The sequence below is a fragment of the Papaver somniferum genome, chromosome 5 (genome assembly GCF_003573695.1).
Source record: "Papaver somniferum cultivar HN1 chromosome 5, ASM357369v1, whole genome shotgun sequence".
NCBI classification, from domain to species: domain Eukaryota; kingdom Viridiplantae; phylum Streptophyta; class Magnoliopsida; order Ranunculales; family Papaveraceae; genus Papaver; species Papaver somniferum.
The window spans coordinates 128926587-128947918 of NC_039362.1; the positions used below are offsets into that span (position 1 = coordinate 128926587).

At 36.9% G+C, this 21332-nt stretch overlaps 1 protein-coding gene across 1 annotated transcript; it reads left to right on the forward strand.

Annotated features, from left to right (window-relative positions):
- Window positions 1-2275: 2275 nt before the first annotated feature.
- On the forward strand, window positions 2276-3295 carry LOC113279588. The gene is made up of 3 exons (XM_026528268.1): window positions 2276-2636; window positions 2776-2924; window positions 3113-3295. The coding sequence occupies exons 1-3, from the start codon at window positions 2276-2278 to the stop codon at window positions 3293-3295; spliced, it is 693 nt and encodes a 230-aa protein (XP_026384053.1).
- The last annotated feature ends 18037 nt before the right edge of the window (window positions 3296-21332 follow it).

Genomic DNA, 21332 nt, shown 5'->3' on the forward strand with positions numbered 1-21332 from the left:
CTTGGTAACAAAGCATTCAATATTCACCGTTAGATGAAAACCTGATTAGATTCAAGCTAATATTTCTCAACCGTTGGATCGAAAACTTAGCTTGTCACACACAAATGAAATGTCCAATTTTGGGTTTATGAACCGTACCCAAACATTAACATTTGTTGCTTCAACAATAGTTAACCACATGTTAGTCATATGATCACTTTCATATCAACCATATTCTTCTTCACCATAACTAGTCCAAATGACTCAAATGAACTAGTTAGAGAGTTGTTCATTTGCAAGGAAATCTTATGTAACTACACAAGACACAATCGAAACAAAATCGGTTTGATTCACTCGAATCGGTTCATGAACTTTATAGCCACGGTTTGCAAAAGCATTCCTTAGTTTATTTAAACATTAGTTCAAGAACAACCGGTTTTAGATATAACCTTCTCAAGTTCGCGGACTTAAGCTCATGGAAGGAGTACAAACTCCAGCAGAAATTCTCGGGTTTGAGAACTTCGGCAGTTCACGGACTGAGTTCGCGGACTTGGCTCACGCCACTATTCCGGTTCTCTTGATCAACAAAGTTCGCAAACTTCGGTTCAAGGAATAAGGACTTATACATATATGTGTTTCCACATCAATGCTTATACTCTCCAATGGTTATATAATCTAAACTCTCATTTCAATCATTGAAACATTATTAGAAGACGTTGATATTCTATAGTTGTTATTCACAAACTATTTTTCGTCAAAGTAAGCAATTTTCAAAGTGATTGAAACTTGTCGTGACTTTTGTCACTAGGTAAAGATGAACTTGGCTAAAGCGAAAGCTTACCAACACATATTTCGAGAAATAGATAGACGAGATAAACTCGGCTCGAAATAGCAAATGTGTATAGTGAAAGTCTATACCAAAACGACTTTTGTCTCAAGAGTAGGAGATAGAGTAAATAGACTTTTGAGTGATAGATAAGTTCAAGTCTCCACATACCTTTTAGTCGATGAAGATCCACCAGTTCCTTGAGTAGTCCTTCGTCTTGTATGATGATTTCCATGGAGTCTTGAGCTCAACTACACTTTCTATCCTAGTCCGAGACCTTTAGCTAAATAGGCTAGAAATCAAGACTTATAGTTTTGATCACTAACATTGACAAACATGCTTGAGATAGCAACGCATGCGAGTTCGACCGAGCAATGCTCTAACAAAAGGTGTGAAGATATCCCTGGCGATGTGGACTGACGATTTATCTAGTAAACTGAAGAAGATAACGGTGAAGACATAACAATGAAAGAAATAATTGACATTATATCCAGTTGGAAAGGTCTCAGAATATGTCCATTCGTTTAATCTTAGAGGACTATCGGCTGATAAATGGTCATCGGGGGTGATTGCAAGATTATGGAATGATCTCTCTTGTGGAGGATTTTCTAGAATTGCGACTGAAACACTAAGGATGGAGGGGAAATGGTTTTTCAGAATTGCATTCACTGGAAATATCAGTAAAATCCCGGCGGTGTTGTTTGCGGAGGTGGATGGACAGAAGGTGGTGTTAACGGCGGAATGAGATCCTAATTATGAGGAGAAAATCAAGTTTGTGGAGCTAGAATACCGTCGGGAAGTTAGCAATTTTGACTTTCTGATTAGGGAGTTATTTCCAGCTCAAATTCAAAATGTTGTTAACAATGGTTTGTTGGCACGTAATAAGGCTCTAATATTGGAAAGTACAGTAAGAAGTGAGTCAGATGGGGGTAGGGAGTTAGAAGGTGGTAGGGAGTCAGAAGATGAGTCAGTTGGTGGTGGAGAGTTAGTTGCTGAGTCAGTTGGTGGATCGGGTAAACGGGTTGGTGGATCGAAGCAGGGGTCAAGCCAAAAAACAATTACTGGTCAAATGGTAATGTTTAGTCAGGATAACACCATTTCTTCTAATCGATTTAGGGTTTTAGATGATTCCCAAATTGAAAACCAGGAAGTGGAGGAAGGAGAGATTAATGAGGGTGTAGGTGATTCGAGTATGGAGTATAATAAGGTAGTGGAAGATGAATCTGCTTTTAGACATCGAGAATCAAGTGGTAATGAAGCTTGGAGATTTGCATTTATCACATACGGAAATCATGGAGAGGGTGATGGAAGCAGTTGAATTAATGATGCTTCACTGTTGTACACATTGAGGAATTTGTGATGGGGATAGGAAAATTTTAAAGGAAGTAGTTATAAAACAAGTGGTGAAGTACAAGGAGAGGTTTAGGAAGGTGAATGCTGAGAAGATGATTTCTGCTACTCAGAGAATAGATGGGGAATGGTCGTCGGAGTTGCCTTTGGTGTAGATTGATAATTCCAGTGTGGTGGAGATGGTTCCAAATTCATTGCCAAAAGTTAATGGATCTTAAATTGATAAGTTGGAATACTCGAGGGATGAATGCCTATGATAAAATGGTGGCTCTAAAAAATTTGGTGTTGGATCAGAAGTGTGATGTGTGTATGGTGCAGGAGACAAAGATAATGAAAATGAACCAATTAATGGATAGGCAGATATGGTATGATACTGAGTTTGATTGGGATTATATGCCATCAACTGGTACTTGTGGTAGCAGTGGTGGTCGTCTTACTATCTGGAATAGGAACAAGTTGTTGAAAGAAGATGGAAGAATGAGTAAGAACACTATTTCTAATCTTTTTACTCAGAAGAATGACGATTTTATATTCACCATGTGATTACAATGAGAGGGCTTTGTTTTGGTCTGACTTAGAGGAGGTTAGGAACTGGTGGAATGAACCCATTTGTTTTGCAGGAGATGTTAATGCAGTCAGATGTGATGAGGAGAGAAATATAGTAGAAGGTGATAGTAGGAACAAGGATTTTCATAATAATTTCATTAATATCCATGAATTAGTAGATTTTCCATTGTCGGGTGGAGCCTATACTTGGTCCGATATGCAGGTACATCCTTTGTTGTGTAGGCTAGATGGATTTTTGCTTAGTATGGAGATGGATTTGAGGTTTCCAGAAGATATCAGGTGGCTCTAACTAGGGTGACTTCTGATCATAAGCCTATCATGTTGGTCACAAAACCAAATATAGTGTGTAAGCCTTACTTTAAGTTTGGAAATACCCGGATTTTGCATAAGGATTTTTTGAAAAAGGTTGAGGAATGGTGGGGAATAATGAAGTTTCAAGGAATTCCTAGTTTTGTTTTCTTTAAGAAACTTCAGAATTTGAAGTACTTCTTGAAGAACTGGAGTAGGGAGGAATTCAGTGGTGTTAAGAAGGAGAAGGCAGAGTTGACTGAGAAGATTGGTTGCTTGGATTAGATGGAAGAATCTCATGTTTTGTCTCAGGATCAGTTTGAAGAGAGATTGAATTACATGCTGAAGTTGAAGAATATTACAATTATGGAGGCAAGGAAGTGGCATTCCAGAGCAAAGCAGAATGAATTTAGGTGGGGATATTCTAATACTTCCTATTTTTTTATAATTGCAAATGCTAGAAAAAAGAGAAATACTATAGCTAAACTTGAGATAGAAGGAGAAGAATGCTTTGATCAATAAAGAATTATGATGGAGATGAGAAGTTTTTATGAGAATTTGTTTAAGGAAAAAAATGATGTGGCTTTTTCTCTTGATAATTTGGATTTTCCAAGTTTGGAGGAAGGTGAGAAGATGGAGTTGGAAAAGGAGTTTACTGAAGATGAAGTTTTTGTTGTGATTAAGCATTTTGGAGCTAATAAATCTCCAGGACCAGATGGGTTCTCTATGGAGTTTTATAAATCTTGTTGGGACGTTATTAAGGGTGAATTCATGAGGGTGATGGGGGAGTTTTATTGTAGAGGTACATGGGACTGGAGATTGAACAATTTTTTTGTCTCTTTAATACCAAAGAAGGAGGACTCAAGTAGTTCTAAGGATTTCAGGCCTCTCAGTCTTCTAGGAAGTTCTTATAAGGTTTTATCTAAGGTGCTTGCAAACAGGTTGAAGCTGGTAATGCATAAGTTGGTGTCTGATTATCAGGGGGATTTTGTCAAGGAGAGACAAATCTTGGATGGAGTTCTAATTGCTGGAGAATGCATTGATAGTATATTAAAGGAGAAGAAGCCTGGGGTTTTGTGTAAAATTGACATGGAGAAAGCATTTGATAATGTGGAGTGGAAGACTCTTCTGAGAATTATGAAGAAGCATGGTTTTGGAAGCAAGTGGATTTCTTGGATAAAATGGTGCATCTCTTCTGCTCATATTTCTGTTCTGATTAATGCTAGTTCAACTGAGAAGATTAAGCCATCTAAAGGGCTGAGACAGGTGATTCCTTGTCTCCTTTATTATTTTTGTTGGTGGTGGAGATTTTATAAAAGTTGGTGTTGGATGCAGTGGTTAGAGGACAGATTCATGGTTTTAAGGTTAAGGAAAATGGTTGTATTATTTCACACTTACAATTTGAAGATGATACATTACTGTTTCTGGATGCTAATGGGGAGGAGATTAGAAGACTTTATCTCATTTTAAATTCTTTTGAGATGCTGACAAGGTTAAAGTTGAATCTGGAAAAAAGCTCATTGATTAGTGTTGGTGTTGATAGTGTTATTTCATCCTTAGCATTGGATATTGGTTGCAAGGTTGAGAAATTGCCTATTAAGTACTTAGGACTGCCTATAAGAGCAACGTCAAGATGTGCTTCTGTGTGGATGAAGTATTACAGGAATGAAGGTTAAACTTGCAACTTGGAAGAATAAATTTTTGAATAAGGCAGGTAGATTGGTGTTGATTAAGAGTTGTCTAGATAGTTTGCGTGTTTATTTCTTGTCATTGATTCACATGCCTGCAGAGGTGGAGAAGAAGTTAACAAGGTTGATGGGGAATTTTTTGTGGGATTCTAATGAAAATTGAAGGAAAATGTGTTGGGTTTCATGGCTTAATATTTGTATGCCAAAGCATTTAGGGGGTTTGGGAATCAAGAATCTCAGAAGTACTAGTAAATCTCTTAAGGCAAAGTGGATTTAGAGGTACTCTAAGGAGAAGAAAATGTTGTGGAGAAGGGTGGTGCAGGAGAAGTTCTGTAATAATCCTGATGTTTTGATTCCAAGTGATGATGTTAAACCTAAGGGGAGGAGTATGTGGAAGAACATTCTCAATACTTCTTCTTTCTTGCAGGAGAATATTTCTTTTAAGCTGAATAATGGAAAGTCTGTTAGGTTTCGGTTGGATGAATGGTCTAGTCTTGGAAAGCTCAGAGATAGGTTTGCAACTATTTATAAAGACTGCAGAAATAAAACTGCTTCAGTTGCATAGATGGTAGTTGATGGAAGATTAGTATGTGATGCTAGGAGAAGATTGACAGGTGTAGAACAGTTAAAGTGGGATCTGTTGTGTAATGCTTTGGGTCCAGTTCATAGTTTAAATGAAGAGGAGGATGGGGTAGATATTATGGGGGGGTTTTCAGTGAAGAAATGTTATGAGGCACAACTGCAAGATGTGGATGAAGACTGTGATTTTCATAAGTTTTTGTGGAAAAATAACATTCCTTCTAAGGTTAGTTTTATGTTGTGGGATAACTTTCATAATTCTTTGCCTACAATTAGTATGTTAAGCATAGAAGGGTTGAAGTTGAGAATGAGTTTTGCTTGTTTTGCAAGGAGCATGAAGAGACTGCTGATCATATGTTTCTTCGTTGTCATTATGCTTTTGAAGTATGGTCGTATTTCATCAAGTCATTCAAAATTTCTTGTGTTTTTCCTTCTACTGTGAAGCAGTTGTTTGAGATGTGGAGTTTCAATGTTTTGGGTGGAAGATGTAAATAATTTTGGTGGAAAGTGATTTATGCAGTTTTGTGGCACTTGTGGAAGGAAAGTAGTCGTAGAGATTTTGGAGGAAAAGCTATGGACATTGGGGAAGTTTGTTTTCTTATTAGACAAACTATTGTTCTCTGGCTTTCAAATAGGGAGTTTTTTTTAATGATTTTACTGTTTCTCAGGTTTTTTTTATGTGGGATACAGTTCTTCACTTGTAGTTTGAGGTTGAACTGTTCCTAGGCTGGAACTTTGTAAATATGTTTTCTTTTTATATAACCTTCTTTTTCAAAATAAAATAAAAAAATAACCGTCTAAATTAAAGTATTATAAAGGATGCATATCCAAATAAGCAACTTTCAAAAAATAAAATAAAATATTGATACATTCCATTGTGAATACAATAGTTCCACACATGTCGTCAAAAACACTACATAAAAATCACCCCTCACATGATTGTGGCCCTCGAATTTGCAAACTATCTTTACTTTACCCAAAAAAACTCTCCTTCATCTCTCTGCAGTTTTTACCCTTACCGCCACCTGAAACCAAATCTGCACAGATCGGTTCCATGAGAGTAGATTTGGGCAGATCAACAACATCTTATTCTCTCTTCCTCTCTAATACTTCTGAAAAACTTGTTTAGATGCTTGTAATTGCTTCTTCAAAGCCTTTTAATTCTTTTTTTTTAGGTTTTAAATCTGATTCTAAAATTGGGTATTTTTCATGTATATCTTCTTGTTCTCTGGCTTGTTTAATAGTGGTGTTCAAGAAGAAAAACTTGGATTTTCTCAAAAGAATTTAATCATCAACCTCTGTTGCAACATCATTAGGAACAACTTCAGAAACTATGGCTACAACTGCTAAAGACACTACACCAACAATGATGACAACTAACACGATTCCATTCCAGATTCCAACCGATTCTGACAACCAATTCAGTTCTTTCCAGAAATCAGAGGGTATTTTAGTTTAGGGATTTACTTTATATTAGATAGTATGTTTGTGATACAAAACTTTGAGAAAATGGTTGGATCTTCAGTTGAAGATCCTAACACAACTGCTTTATGTATTGTTATTACTTTGTTGGGTTTTTTATATCAAAACTCACAAGACCATTTGAACCAGTCCTTGTACCTTGTTTTTGGTTTATTGGGAAGACTAGTCTGTTTGGGGTTGAAATGGTAGAATCAATTAATCTGAAACAATGGAATACTTGTAGAGTTGATGTAACTGTTATGATTTGTGATGTTTATCTAACAGAGAAACCATGTGATGACGATCCTAGTTTGAATCGGTACTATTAATGTAATCACTATTTTCCGAGGAAAAAACAAATTATGTCCCTCACCCTTTTTGGGGTTAGCAGAGGCCACTTTTAGACCCACCATTGGATGAGATATGAGGGGCGGGTTTATTGGACGACGATCAAAGGGAGGAGTCCCTATGTGGTGAAAAACATTCAATGTTGTCCGTCACAATGTTTGTGCAAAAAAATCCAAATTAGTTACAATTTCTTCTAATTGATGTTCAAATCGTCATGATTAAACAAATTGATCATGTAATTCCTTCCTATATAATGAAACAAACAGATTTCCAGTTCAAACTTCTTACAAAGACTCATTGGATATTTAGATTGATTCAAACTCTAAACGGATCATGTTTTCGATTAAGAATATCCATATCAAAGATTGAATTACACCAAAATAAACTTCAATTTCATTAAAAATAACAGTAAGATTTTCCATTTCCGAGATTGCTGTTGAGTTAATATCGACTAAATTCACAGGAGAAAAAGAAAACTCTTCAAGAAAAAACAGAGCATTACATTACCAGTAAAACGGGTGAAGAAGACGATCTTTCGAATCTGGTTTCCGACCCATACCCATAATCTTACCCATAAACGATATTAGCCCAGTTACGAGTAGAGAAATATTTCAACTTGGATCATTTTTCTCCATTTTTTTGCTAACAAAACCAGATCTAGCTAAGTTTTTGCATCAAGATGTTCAGCCTGTAATGTTAAATGACCATCTAGCGAATCCAATTCCAATCTTCATCAAGCCAAGATTTATTTTTATTATCGAGAAAGCAATCAAGCCTAGAATCAAAATCACAAATCCGTTTCTTCAAATAGAAAATCAAAGCTACCCATATCAATATCTACTCAAAGTCAAACACACCCATATAAAGATTAAATCATAAATGGGATGACAAATTCATAATTGAAGCAAAAGAAGTTGAATTTCTTTTGAGTGAATTCCAAAATGCATAACTAAACGTTATGAGCATAACGAAATCAGTACGACGCAGTAGGCGGACGAAGATATGAGAAAAATAGAAGAACTGAAATAAGACTCCAAACATATGTTTTTCTTTTTGATTTTGTTATAAGAAATGAACCGCTTTTGATGAGATGATAAAATAACATTTTTTATCACAAAATTGTTATTTGGTTACACGTGGTTTTCATGCTCTTGGGGTAAAAGAGTGGAGCGCATTGACATCAGTCACACATTTATAATTGATGCGCCTAGATGTATCACAACTGAACCCTTGGGTTCTAAATAGGGGTGTCAACGTGTCCGGGTCCTCCCGGGTATCATTAGACCCGGACCCGTACCCTATTTATAATGGTCGGGTCCGGTTCCTAACGGTTCCGGGTCCGGTTCCTAAACTTGTGGACCCAGAACCGGACCCGTTTAAATACCCGGGTACCCGTCGGTTCCGGGTACCCATTGGGTCTTAATAAAACTATTTAAAAAACCTCAAAAACTTAATATATTTGTCTTTTTGGCTTGGATTTAAATAATTTTTATAAAAATTTATTATTATTTCTTATTAATGTACTAAATAAAGATTAAATGTAAGAGAAAAAATTTAAATGAGTAAAATATCAAAGCTAAAACTAGCAAAAATACTTGTAATTTTGCTAAAAATATGAATAAAAAAATGAATAAACGGGTACCCGATACCCGCGGGTACCCAACGGGTATTACCCGTTTGGACCCGTTTAAATTCGGGTCCAATCGGATAATTACCCGTCTGGACCCGTTTAAATTCGGGTCCAATCGGGTAATTACCCGTCGGGTCCTAAGTAGCTAATGGGTCCAACTTTAGGACCCGAAACCGCCGGATCCGGGTAATGGGTACCCATTGACAGCCCTAGTTCTAAATGCTGTTCAGGATACCTTTGGTTTGTAGCTTTAGTTTTGTGTTTTCATTTTCTTTACAAGAATAGCTTTATAGCTTTAGTTTTGAGATACATACTCGTGGGTTTAAGCCTTGCATACCTAGTGCTGTGCACTCTGCTTCTTTCGTCGGCCACACTGCTACAACAGTAATCTAGTATGTAGTTTGTAGGGAAGGTTTGTTAAGAATTTTTTATGGGAATAATTGTGTACCGAAGCTTCAACTTGACATGCCAATTTTCAAATCCAATCTTCACCCTTAGATTTCCTATCATAAAATTTTCCATTTAGAGGTAACAACTCGAACAACCAGTCATTTTCACTTTTTTTTTTTTTTGGTATTCAACCAATCATTTTCGGGTTAATTTGCGTTATCTCCCCTGGAGAAGATCATAATTTGAGTTACCTCTCCTACAGAACAAATATTAGTAAAACCTCTTCTCGTCACTTTTTCCATCCAAACCCGGTTAGCTGAGAAGATCATAATTTGAGTTAACTCCCTTAGAGAGATCATAATTTGAGTTACCTCCCCTAAGAGCATCCAGCTGTACGAAGCAGCTGACTCAGCTAACCGGGTTTGGATGGAAAAAGTGACGAGAGGAGGTTTTACTAATATTTGTTTTGTAGGGAAGTTAACTCAAGTTATGATCTTTCCAGGGGAGGTAACGCAAATTACCCCAATCATTTTCACTTAAAACATAAAAATGGTCCATTTATAGTAGATTAGACGATAATGATTCATTGGAATAATGCCCTTGGTACAGACATGTCTCTTCACCCATCCACGTTTTCTAGATGTTTATTCTCATAACTATTAAGACATCTAATTTCTCTTCGAATATTTGAACGGCCAACACTAAGATAAGATTTATATGAATCACCAATACTGTATAGTTGAAAGGTGTCTGCTTAGTGCTGTCGTGAACAATAAATGAGACAATGAGCCATGGTAGGGTGCTTGCGTGTTCTTCACCACCTGCTGACTTGGCCAGTAGGGTTGCACATTCATTCCGATGAGTTGTCCGATTTGGATGTGTTGGATTGTTAGACGGTCGCTATCCCAAGTTACAGTGTTTGCCAAATCAGCAGTAACTGCGGTCGACTATCATCTTGTTTGTTTGCAGCTGACTCGGCGTCTGGATCTGAGTCAACCTCTGACTCGGGCCGAGTCAGCAGTCAGACCGTTTGTTTTGCATTTTGAGTCAGATCTGACTCGACCTATGACTCTGACATAACCACTGACTCGGACCCATTTGAGTCAGGTAACAAAATACCCCTGACTCACGGGACCAAACCACTGACTCATGTTTTTTGAGTCAGATGAGTCAGATCTGACTCAAAACAAACATATTGAGTCAGATTCAGATGAGTCAGGTGATTTCACTCAGATCCAGACGACTCAGATAAGTCAGGAGTAAACAAACATAGTGTAGGTTCCGTATGGCTTCAGTGTTCGCCACATCAACAGTTACAGCCGACTAGATTCCGGTGTTCACCACATCAGCGACGGTCGCGTGGAATGGGCAATTAGCATAAGTTTGAGCACTTTCTAACACGATTAACATATTTTTTAACATGATCTTACGCAATTAGAATGTTGTCAACTTGGCAATAGTGAGGCAACCTGGAACGGAAGAATTTTCAACTTTTGGAAGACAGGTTACGGATAATGCCCAATCGTCTTTTCATTCGATTGTCGGCAACCTTGACCAATCCTCTAGTATTTTCTTTTGGGGAAGGGAGATGCTTAATTATCTGAGAAACGCTACATTGGAGCCAACCGTTGACTCTTTTTGGGTGCGCGGCGTACATGGGGTAATAGCAGGGAATCGGACCACTGTAAGCATATAACGAGCCGCATTAAATCCAGCCGTATCAAAGATGATCACATTTGTAGTCTTGTACATAACAAACGCTATTTGAGAATTGAGAAACTGTGGATGTGGATATCACTCACACTGCGGTAAAATTGCGTTACTCTTACTGTCACTGCTTTGTTTGAAGGACAAACTTAAAGAGTTACTGCTTTGTGTGGAGTACAAATTAATTATTTTTAGCAAGCCGGGTTTAAAACTCTTCCATAACTCCTAGAGCTTGTTTGGCGACCAGAACAAAAAGTCATCTCTGAATTTGGAAGTAATTTCTTTTTTTGTTTCCAAAGGAGTGTACTCTGCCCCCTTAACCCATTTAGTAGCAGTAGGTTCAGCTCACTCCCCGATTCTTTTAACTTTAAATGACATCCATAAGAACGGAGAATGGATTTTTAAATTTTATGATACTTGGCAAAAAGAATATGGCTTAATTGGGGGCCATGGAAAATAATTAGGGGCCTCATCCAATTTATACCACCCCATAAAAAATACAGGGCTTCCAAAATATTGGTGAAAATACCAATTTAGCCTTCTCTAATAACTATCCTAAAAATCTCATTAACCACCAACCTAGGCCCCAAATCTTCATTTCAATCAAAACTTCTTCTCCTCCCATTCTTCTTCTCCTACGCTCCCTCCCTCCCACTGTTTTTCATTCCATTGACGACTTCTGAGAAAAAAAAATCTCATTGATTCATCATCGTAAGTGAACTAAAACCCCCTAATTTAAGTTGGGTTTGCGTTTTAATTTGATTTGTTAATTGAAAAATTAAGTTTTCAACTGCAAAATTGCAGTTACAGTTCCAGGGTCGTTAACCACGGTTTTTTATTGCTTAACGATTTTTGATATGCATGTTGAATTGATGAAAAATCGTTAACCATTAGGGTGTAGTAGATAACGACCCTAAACCTGGTTTTCTGCCCTAGAATAGTGTCGTCCAGGAATTTCTAAATCGTTAACGATTCTTCTCGACGATCCTTTCTAAATACGAACGACTCTGTCTTATGCAGAACCACCTCTCTGTCCCAAATAGTGATAGGGTCGTCAATATATTTTTAAAGCATTAACGATTCTTTGTTTGACGACCCCTTTATGAAACTAACGACTCTATATGATACAAAATTTGTTCCCTATTCAAAAAATAAGAAGGGTCGCCATGTCAAATGGTTGTAGTCGTTAACTATGTTGAAGGGTCGTCATGTCAAATTTTTTAAGTCATTAACGATGTTGAAGGGTCGTCTGGTTTTATAAATTTTGCCTGCCGACCCTTGATCTATGAAATGACGTCTATACTAGGAAATTTATAAAATTTTGAAGTCGTTTAAGCGATAGAGTCGTTACTATTTATACATGTGGGGAATGACGACTCTCATTAATCTATGAAATGGCTCGCTAGGGTCGTCAGTATATAGGAATGCCAAATTAACGACTCTAAGAGTAACATCTTCAGAGAGTAAAAAGTTTTAGAGTCGTTGGGTTCTAAACATATTAAGTTAACGACTCTATGTGACCTAACTAGCTGGAGTCGTCAATTATATCACACTTGGTTGACGATTTTTCATAACCTGCAAAAGTTGCAGGTTTGAGTCGTCAAAGGTTGTGTCAAGTAATTGACGACTCCTTAGAGTCGTTCGTTTATTACACTCTCGACTTAACGACCCTCACTCTGAGTAGTTGCATAGTATACATGAATCAACCACTTGGAGCATCATTCATACAATTTGAAGAGTATAGGAAGTTTACCTGATTGTTTTGAGCTTCGGGTTCTTCATTTTGAGGATTGGTTCCTTCATTTTGAGCAATAGGATTCCTCCACTGGAATCACTCATTTCAAATAACCCTAAAATTTTCCCCAAAAACTCAACTTCTTCCTCTCCACAATACAAAAACACAATTTTTCTTTTATCAAAATTTTATCCTTAAATCTGATTTTAATCTAACTAAACTAAGTAACAATTAATTAGCTTAATTACCACTAATGATTCGGGGGTAGTTTAGCATTTTAAAAAAATGGGATAAGGGATAACCCCCAATTACTATTTCATGACCGTTTTTGTCCGTATCTAGGGCTCCCCAATTATTTTTCAGGGCCCCCAATTCAGCGCTGAGAAAGAACCCTCTTGTGTCCAACTTATACAAAATTCTTGGTGTAGAAATACTTCTGAAGAACCTTCTCTAGACTTAGTAACAAACTTAAAGACCTTAGGAACAAATCTCCTGGATTGGAAGAGAAATTTTTTTGGTAACCCCTCAAAATTTTTTTAATAAATTACTAAAAGAAATAGAAAGACTTAAAACAAGTAGAATCACAGAGTTTCAACAAAAAAAACTTAGAGCCAAATATGTAGAACTAGAAAACCTATACGCAACACAAGAATCCTTTATGAAACAACAATCCTGAGATAATTTCATTGAACTAGGACAAAGAAATACCAAGTATTTCCATACTTTAACCCTAAGAAGGAGGAAATGGAACAACATTGAATGTCTTACAAACAACCAAAATGTAATCTTCCGCAACAGAGACGAAATAGGAGAACTGTTAACTGATTATTTCCAAAATCTTTTTTCCAAACCTTCTCCTTCATCCATCCCTCTTGATGACATTTTTGAAAACATCTCTGCTGGTATCTCTGACTCTGATAATGACAGCATTATTGGGATTCCTTCTTCTGAGGAGATTTTCCTAGTGCTTAAGAATATGAAACCAAACAAATCGCAGGGACCGGATGGTTTCCCAGCTTTTTTTTAAGGATAATTGGGACACAGTTGGACCATAAGTTATAGCATCAGTGCAAAATTTCTTTAGAAACAAACTTATGAACCCCGACTTAAACAAAACCCATCTATTCTTAATACCCAAAATAAAGCAACCAAAAAATCCTAGTCAGTTCCGTCCATAGGCTTATGCAATACAATTTACAAACTAATAGCAAAAATTCTAGCTAATAGAATTAAACCTTTACTGAATAAAATTATTTCACCTTTTCAATCTGCCTTCCTTTCTTCTAGGCAAATATCAGATAACATTGTAGTAGCTCATGAAATAATACACTCTTTTAAAAAGAAAAAACTAAAAGTGGGGTTTAGGCATAGAGATAGATATGTCTAAAGCTTTTGATAGGGTAGATTGTAATTTTCTTTTAAAAGCCCTTTCTTCTTTAGGCTTCAGTAAAGAGGTCTGTACTTTACTTGAACAATGTTTTTCTACTTCTTCGATGGCGGTTCTACTAAATGGTACTCCTGGCAGAGTCTTTAAACCTACTAGAGGATTGCGCCAAGGGGATCCCCTATCTCCGTATCTTTTTATTATATGTATGTAAATTTTTTCTAGACACCTTCTTTCTTTGGAACAAAAGAAAATTCTTCATGGTGTTAAAATAACGCCTAAAAGCGACTTATTTCCCACCTCTTTTTCGCGGATGACTGTCTGCTATTTGTAAAAGCTGACTTAGTAGAGTGTAAAAACCTCTTAGACGCTATAGATAAATTTACTCAAGCCTCAGGCCAACTTATTAACTTTGAGAAGTCTGGGGTCTTCTTTAGTAAAAAAGTCGAACCAAAACACCAGAGGATTATGACGAAACTCTTAAAAATTAAACATATTAACATGAGAGATTCTTATCTAGAGGCACCCTTGTTTATTGATAAGTCGAAAATTAAAACCTTTGAATTTATCATAGAGAGAATGTAATCTAAATTAAAAGGATGGAAAGGAAAAGTCCTCCCTCAATCTAGTAGAATGGTGTTGATTAAAACAGTTCTTGCTAGCGTCCCAACTTTCCAAATGGGTTGCTTCATAATACCTAAGACAATAACTAAGAAAATAGATGCAATTCAGAGGGACTTTTGGTGGGGTAAAAACATTAACTCTGGGGGTTTTTATCCAAAAACTTGGCCTAGGCTTTGTAAACCAATTCAGAAGGGAGGTCTAGGTTTTAGAGATGCCCACAAATTTAACCAAGCTATGATGGAAAAACTAGATTGGAGGTTTATAAAAGAAAAAGACTCTCTTTGGGCTAAAACAATGAGGAATAGGTATTGTAAAAAAAATCACCTTTGAGAATCAAACCTGCTATTAGGAGCTCGTGGATTTGGAAATGTATCTGTCAAGGTCTTAATCTGATCCAACATTATAGTATATGGGAAATAGGGGATGGACTGAGTGTAAATATTTGAGAGAATAACTGGATTCCAGGATTACCTACCAATTTGTCAGGATATAAAAACTTGTCTAATAACCACCTCTCCTTAGTGGCTAACCTTTTTCTCCCTAACTCTCTAGCTTTGAACTCCTCGCTTATTATAAACTCTTTTCCTGAGAATATTGCAACCATAATTCTTCAACTGAATCTTTTTTTAGACTCTGAGGGAAATCCAAAGGAAGATCAGTTACGATGGACTCTAACTAAAAATGGAGAATATACAGTTAAATCTATGTATGATAAATTGAATACCCCGGGAACTGACTTAACTAGTCTTGTACTGCCCGACTCCTTTTGGTCTTCTATGTGGAAACTGAATATTCCTCAAAGAATCAAAGTGTTCCTTTGGAAATGGCTACAGAATGTCATTGCAACAAATGTGAATCTCTACGGCAAAGTAGAGGATATAAACCCAAACTGCACAATGTGTGGAGAGCACCCATAACCCTCTGAACATTTATTTTTTCATTGTCCTTATGCTTCTGAAGTTTGGAATTTGGCACCAAATCCTATTTCTTTACAGTTAGACTCTTCTTTATCTTTGCTTGATCTTTATAAAGATTGGAATTTTTACCATGGAAAATAAATTTCTATAGAATTAACCTTAACCAAAATGTGGATGATATGGAAAGAACGATGTAATAGAGTCTTTGAATCCAAATATAAAACAACAGCTCAACTATCTCAATATATACAAATACATCTTCTATATATACAAAGACATCTTCTGTTCTGGTCAAAGAAAGCCGTTATATATGATAGGCAGAGAAAGAATATAAGTAAACCCAAACCTAGTTGGAAGGCACCAGAGAATAACAACCTTAAGATTAATATCGATGCAGCTTGGGACTCGGCTATAAACCCCTCAAGCTATGCTTTAATCTTACGTAATGTTGTAGGTACTTTCGAAGGAGGAAGAGCAGGACCATCCATCTCAACAGATCCACAAGAAGCAGGAGTAATAGGAGTGTACCAGGCAGCTGTTTGGACAAACGAAAAGCGAATTGGAAATTTTAGCATTGAAGGAGATTGCGAAAGCTTATTCAACTACTTAAATGGGAAGAACTCTGAGGTCTCTTGGAGAAGCAGAACTCTCTTAACAGAACTCTCTTAACAGAAGCAGCTAAAATTACTAGCAAATGTAATAATTTTTTGGGTTATCAATTGTTCCTAAATTAGGCAATGAAGTAGCAGACACACTCGCTAAGTATGCTAAAAATTTAAACTATGTAATGAATTGGGATAGCATCCCTCCGTCTTGTATCCTTAAAAATCTGACAGTAGATAAATCAAATATAGGGAGACCTCCGCAACTCTCTATATTAGATGGCTCTACTTCGGATGCACTGGTAGCGCCCCTCTTGGAGTGCTAGTTCTTTCAATGAAATGCTTTACTTTCAGAAAAAAAAATGTCTGGTTGCCAAACTGTTTCTGATTTTTTTTTCCTTGACTTAATTAAAGTGAGAGTTTTTTTTTTTTTTTTTAATGTGTATACAAATATGTTATTCTAAATTCAACAGAATGTTGGTTCTAATTTATAGGATCGGTCCTTCTGAGACCTCTCTACAAAATTGCTCATTTTTATAAAATCCTTTTGCGATAATTAAAATGCATATTTTGTAGAATTTTCCATTTAAGTTTTTGTTTTCTAGCTTTGCTTCGTTTAATCCCGAACTCTATTTGTTTTTGTGCTTTCCGAAGAAAAAAGATAATAAAAAAAAAATGTTGTGTTGTATATTTTCTTCAAAAAGTTTATACACCAAATTCGACAAAAATGTGTATTGGTTGTTATTTTTGAAAACAAAAATCTCATTATCATAATTAGTAGTAGTATTTATTTTTCCACTTGGGGGGATAAAACAATATTGGAATCACAATTATCTTGAATCAACAAGTTCCTAAAGATTATTTTCATATATCCACCAAAATAATGCCAACCCCATTCTATTTAACGGTGCCGACCTCCAAGATTTTTCTCCGAAAGACAAAGAGCTACGGAGAGCCAAAGAGCAAAAATAGTGTCCCTAACAAAGGGCGAATATTGTAGCGACCAACTTAAAATCTGATAGACTGGGGCGATAACGGCTAGAAATCAATTATATATAGCTTATGAGATCAATTCATAGAAGCTTTTTCCAAAACTAATTACGTGCATATTATAGATTAATCTAAGACAAAACAGTTTTCTTTTTTTTTGCACTTATCCGATGCTAGCGAGTTTTGAATTCAGGTTGCTGATATTATCGTACTCCAACTTTACCATTATACTACAATAACACCTGGAAGCTGGGTTGCACGGACGCTGCATTTTTTTGAGTCATGTCCGCGTCGGACACAGAACGCTCGTATGACGCTGACATGACGCGTGTCCGACACACCAATATGCGCGTCCCGCACGCGTCTGGTTTGAACGCACTGATGACTCGAGTTTGAGGCGTTTTTTCCATTTTCATTTAAACTTCTTCCTTTATTTTACTATTATTAACTAAATGAAGAAAGACAAATATTTAGATCAATTATTTAGGTCTTTATTTGGGTTTTGTAATTGGAAATGACATCACGTATACCTTTGGTTGGGCATGTGTTGTTCTAAGAATGCATTTTAATTGTGACATGTGTTTAATAGTGATTGGTTGTTTGACCTTCTGCGTGTATAAACAAACGATCTCTTTTTTTCTTTTGAAATTTATACACATATATCATCATTTTCTAATTTTTAGGATCGAAACATCTGACTTTGTTGTATAAATACATGATTGTATATATAAATAATTATATAAATAAAATATGTATATACGTGTTCGCGTCCTAATTTTTTGAAAATTTTGTAGTGTCCGCACGTCCGTGTCGTGTTGTGTCCGCGTCTGTGCAACCCATCCCACAAGCTATCTCCAAGTTAAACACACAACAAATGGCAGAGAGAAAGAATTGTTGAAAGGCGATCAAAATGCTTTGACTGTCGGCTTTGAGTGGGAGACTTGGACAAAAAAATAAAGCCGTCTTTCTTTTCTTCTTTGGGTCATTTCACTTCCCTTCTTCAACTTTAAAAGAAGAAAAGAACTTCCAGAACTCAACTGCCGGTACCCATTATATTTAGCACCCAATGACATTCAGTCAAAAATGAACTTATTTCGTCTTCCCCAAGGATTAATGGAATTTATTTTTTGATAGTGCATTATTGCCTATTGGTGGTAACAGAGTCTTGGGATGTTTCTAGTATATATATATATATATATATATATATTATGTGTGGGCTTCCAAATATAAGGGTGTCACACTTGTGAGCTTTTTAAGGGGTACATTTTTCTTTCCGCCTTTCGGCTTAATTGGGAGATGAAAACGACCTTGAAAACGACTCCACAGTTGAACCACCTCAGGCGCTGCATGTACCCAAATTTTAACCACCTTTCATTTTTCAATGAACCTGCATTATTGGTTGGGGACCCTATCTTTCCATACAATACAACATTTTTCTTCATTGCCATGTTCATCTAATAAGTTTAATCAGCTCTAAAAATCACTAGCAATCCGGAGAGGAAAAAGAAATAACATTTTTAACGTGAAATTATAATTCTTAACTCGTCATCCAAAAACTCATGATAACATGGCATTCAGAGTGTATATGACTATTACAGTCAACTTAAACTACCTCGCTGGACCTGGATATATCCAGATTAATTGGAGTATACCCAATTTTAAGTGGACTCTTTTTAAGGGCTAAGGGGGAGTTCTAATGGGTGAAGTTACAAAACTATCCTTACTCTTTATAATTCTTATTCCTAAATCAGTTTCATTTTTTTCATTTCATCTTCTCCTCTTCTTCTTCTCCTCCTCAAACACCTTACCGGCTTTTCCCCATGTCCCATTACCGAAACTCGTCGATTAATTCGTCGTAATCGTCGATTCGAAAATTCCGATTAATCTTCAAACATGGAGCCACCACGGCCGAAACCAGTCGTATGAAAAACACAAATCGAAAACCCAATTAATACAACCCTGGAGTTGCTTTGTTAGTTCAAAAGAAAGAGAAGAAAAAAACGGTTGAAGAAGAAGAAATCAAAGGCGCTGAAAAAGGAGAAATGACGCGATTGAGAAAGTAAGGGCCTACTTAAACTCACTCTAGTACTTCAATTTCATGTTTGCATGTCAAATTAGGTCAGAAAAATCGAATGTTTGAATTTGCAGTTATTTAGCCGACAAGGTTTTTGTTCCACGACCTTGCCGACTTTTCATGTTTAGGGTCAGTCGGCAAGCTCTTAGGTTGAAGATTTTGCCGGCTGTTTAGTATATGTAACTGTTTTTACAGGGTCGGCAAGTTATCCAACCTAGGAGCTTGTCGGCGTTAGTTTTTTTTTTTTAGTCGGTGGGTTATAATTTTTTATCCTGCCGACTGTATTTCAATTTTTTTGTGTCTCCTGATGCCTTCAAGTTATTTGAGTTGTTATAAGCCGGAAGGTTATTTGAGTAAGACCCTGCCGTCTATGGTTTAGCCGGCAAGGATTATAGTTATAGACCCTCCCGACCATTGTTTAGCCGGTTGTCGACCCTGCCGATTGTTGATTTTTTTTAATTGTTTTTGTTTAGGTCGCAAAAGGGAAAGAAGAAAACTGTTACTCCTCCTCAAGACCTCCTCGTGTTGGTGAAAAACTCTTGACTGCAACACGTCGAGGGGCATTTGTTGAGCTTGGAACGGTCAAGATCTGTGAACGGAATGATTCTCAACCACCACTGGATCCCATTGATTCAGATGAAACTCCATATGAAGACCAATCAATTTCATCTGGTAGAAGAGGTAATGATGATGATGATGATGTTGAAAGAAATCCGGCTGCTGGAGGAGATACCAATGATGATGATGATGGTGATCAAGACATGCCACTTGTTGGAAGAGGTAATGATGATGATGATGATGGTAATATATATAAAGATAAGGATATCGAAGATGAAATTGTTGAAGAGGAAGAGGAACAAGAAGAAGAAGAAGCAGAAGATGGAGAACAAACTCAAGCTAATGATCAACAAACCCAAGCTTCAACTTCAACTGAAACCGGAAAGAAAAAGAGGGTTATCACTAAACCAGGTGATTCCCACATGCCTCCCCGTTACTTGAAGGTTAAACTGAAACCAGGTGAGCCTCTAAAGAGGACCCCAAAAGATGGTGGAGATGTTCTTTTTGGATACAAAGACACGTGGGCATGTGAAATCCAAAATACTGTCGTAAGTAATCTCAATCCGTCTTTGTTTTTTATTTAAATGTATCTATCTTAAATTTGCTTCAAGTGTTTGTATTTATTTTCATTTTGTGTTTTTGGTATTTAGGATCACAAGCATGCCATCTGTCTCTTGAGACGCCAAGCTTCATGTTCAGTGATTAAGAAATGGCCACTTGACGAGGAATGTGACGAGGTGCAAGCGATTGTCAAGAACTCCGGGTTGTGGCCTGCGGTGGAGAGTTCGAATATTGAGTATGATAGAGTTACCGTATCTGCATTCTGTGAGAGGTTCCACGGGGAGACTGATACAATGTTATTCCCATTCGGTGAGATGGCGATAACTCCCGACGATGCTCATCAAATTCTAGGCCTCGAGGTTGAGGGAAAAGCAATCAATGGGGGCTTCGATAATAACATTTCTTGGGAGGATATCTATAAATTGACCAAAATTTTGTTCGGTTGGGATCAGATTAAGACGGAGTCTATGCTTGTGATGAAGGATGGTCATCTAAGCAAGAAATTTAATCTGAAGAAGTTGAGGGATACATTCTCTGGGACCAAGAAAATCTATGATAAGGAAGGAAGGGTGGACTTGGTGCGAATCAATGCTACCGCGTCAGCTTATTTGTTATACGTCTTGGACAAATGTATCTTCCCTGACAGTTCCAGAAGCTTGGTCGACGCCAGGTATCTTCAACTATTGGATCCCTTAGATCAGATGCATGAGTATTCTTGGGGTACTGCGGTGGTGCCTACTTGAACAATGAGTTGACAAAGGCTTCAAGGGCACTCACTGCGCAAGTCAATGCAAATCTATGTCTCTTCCAGGTAATTTTACTGTCTAAATCATTTATATTTGCAAAATGCTCGTAAGATAAGATTCTTACTAAACTTTGTGTTTGCATAGGTTTGGATATATGAGCACTTCCCTACTTTAGTGAAAGCCAACCCCTACGTCAAAGTGAATGAGAATCTTGTGATTGATAATCCAAGAGGACAAAGATACAGTTTTAAGGGTGCTCAGGATAAGGATATGCCGCAACTGCTTATCAACGTGCGAATCGCCTTGGAAAAATTGACTGCGGATGAGG

What these genes read in the sequence shown, in the direction of transcription:
- LOC113279588 (XM_026528268.1), top strand. Translation starts at nt 2,276, where the DNA reads ATGGGGAATGGTCGTCGGAGTTGCCTTTGGTGTAGATTGATAATTCCA. An exon ending in GAAAGAAGATGGAAGAATGA is followed by an intron (nt 2,637 to 2,775) that starts GTAAGAACACTA and finishes TTTGTTTTGCAG; the next exon opens with GAGATGTTAATGCAGTCAGA. An exon ending in ATACTTGGTCCGATATGCAG is followed by an intron (nt 2,925 to 3,112) that starts GTACATCCTTTG and finishes ATTTTGCATAAG; the next exon opens with GATTTTTTGAAAAAGGTTGA.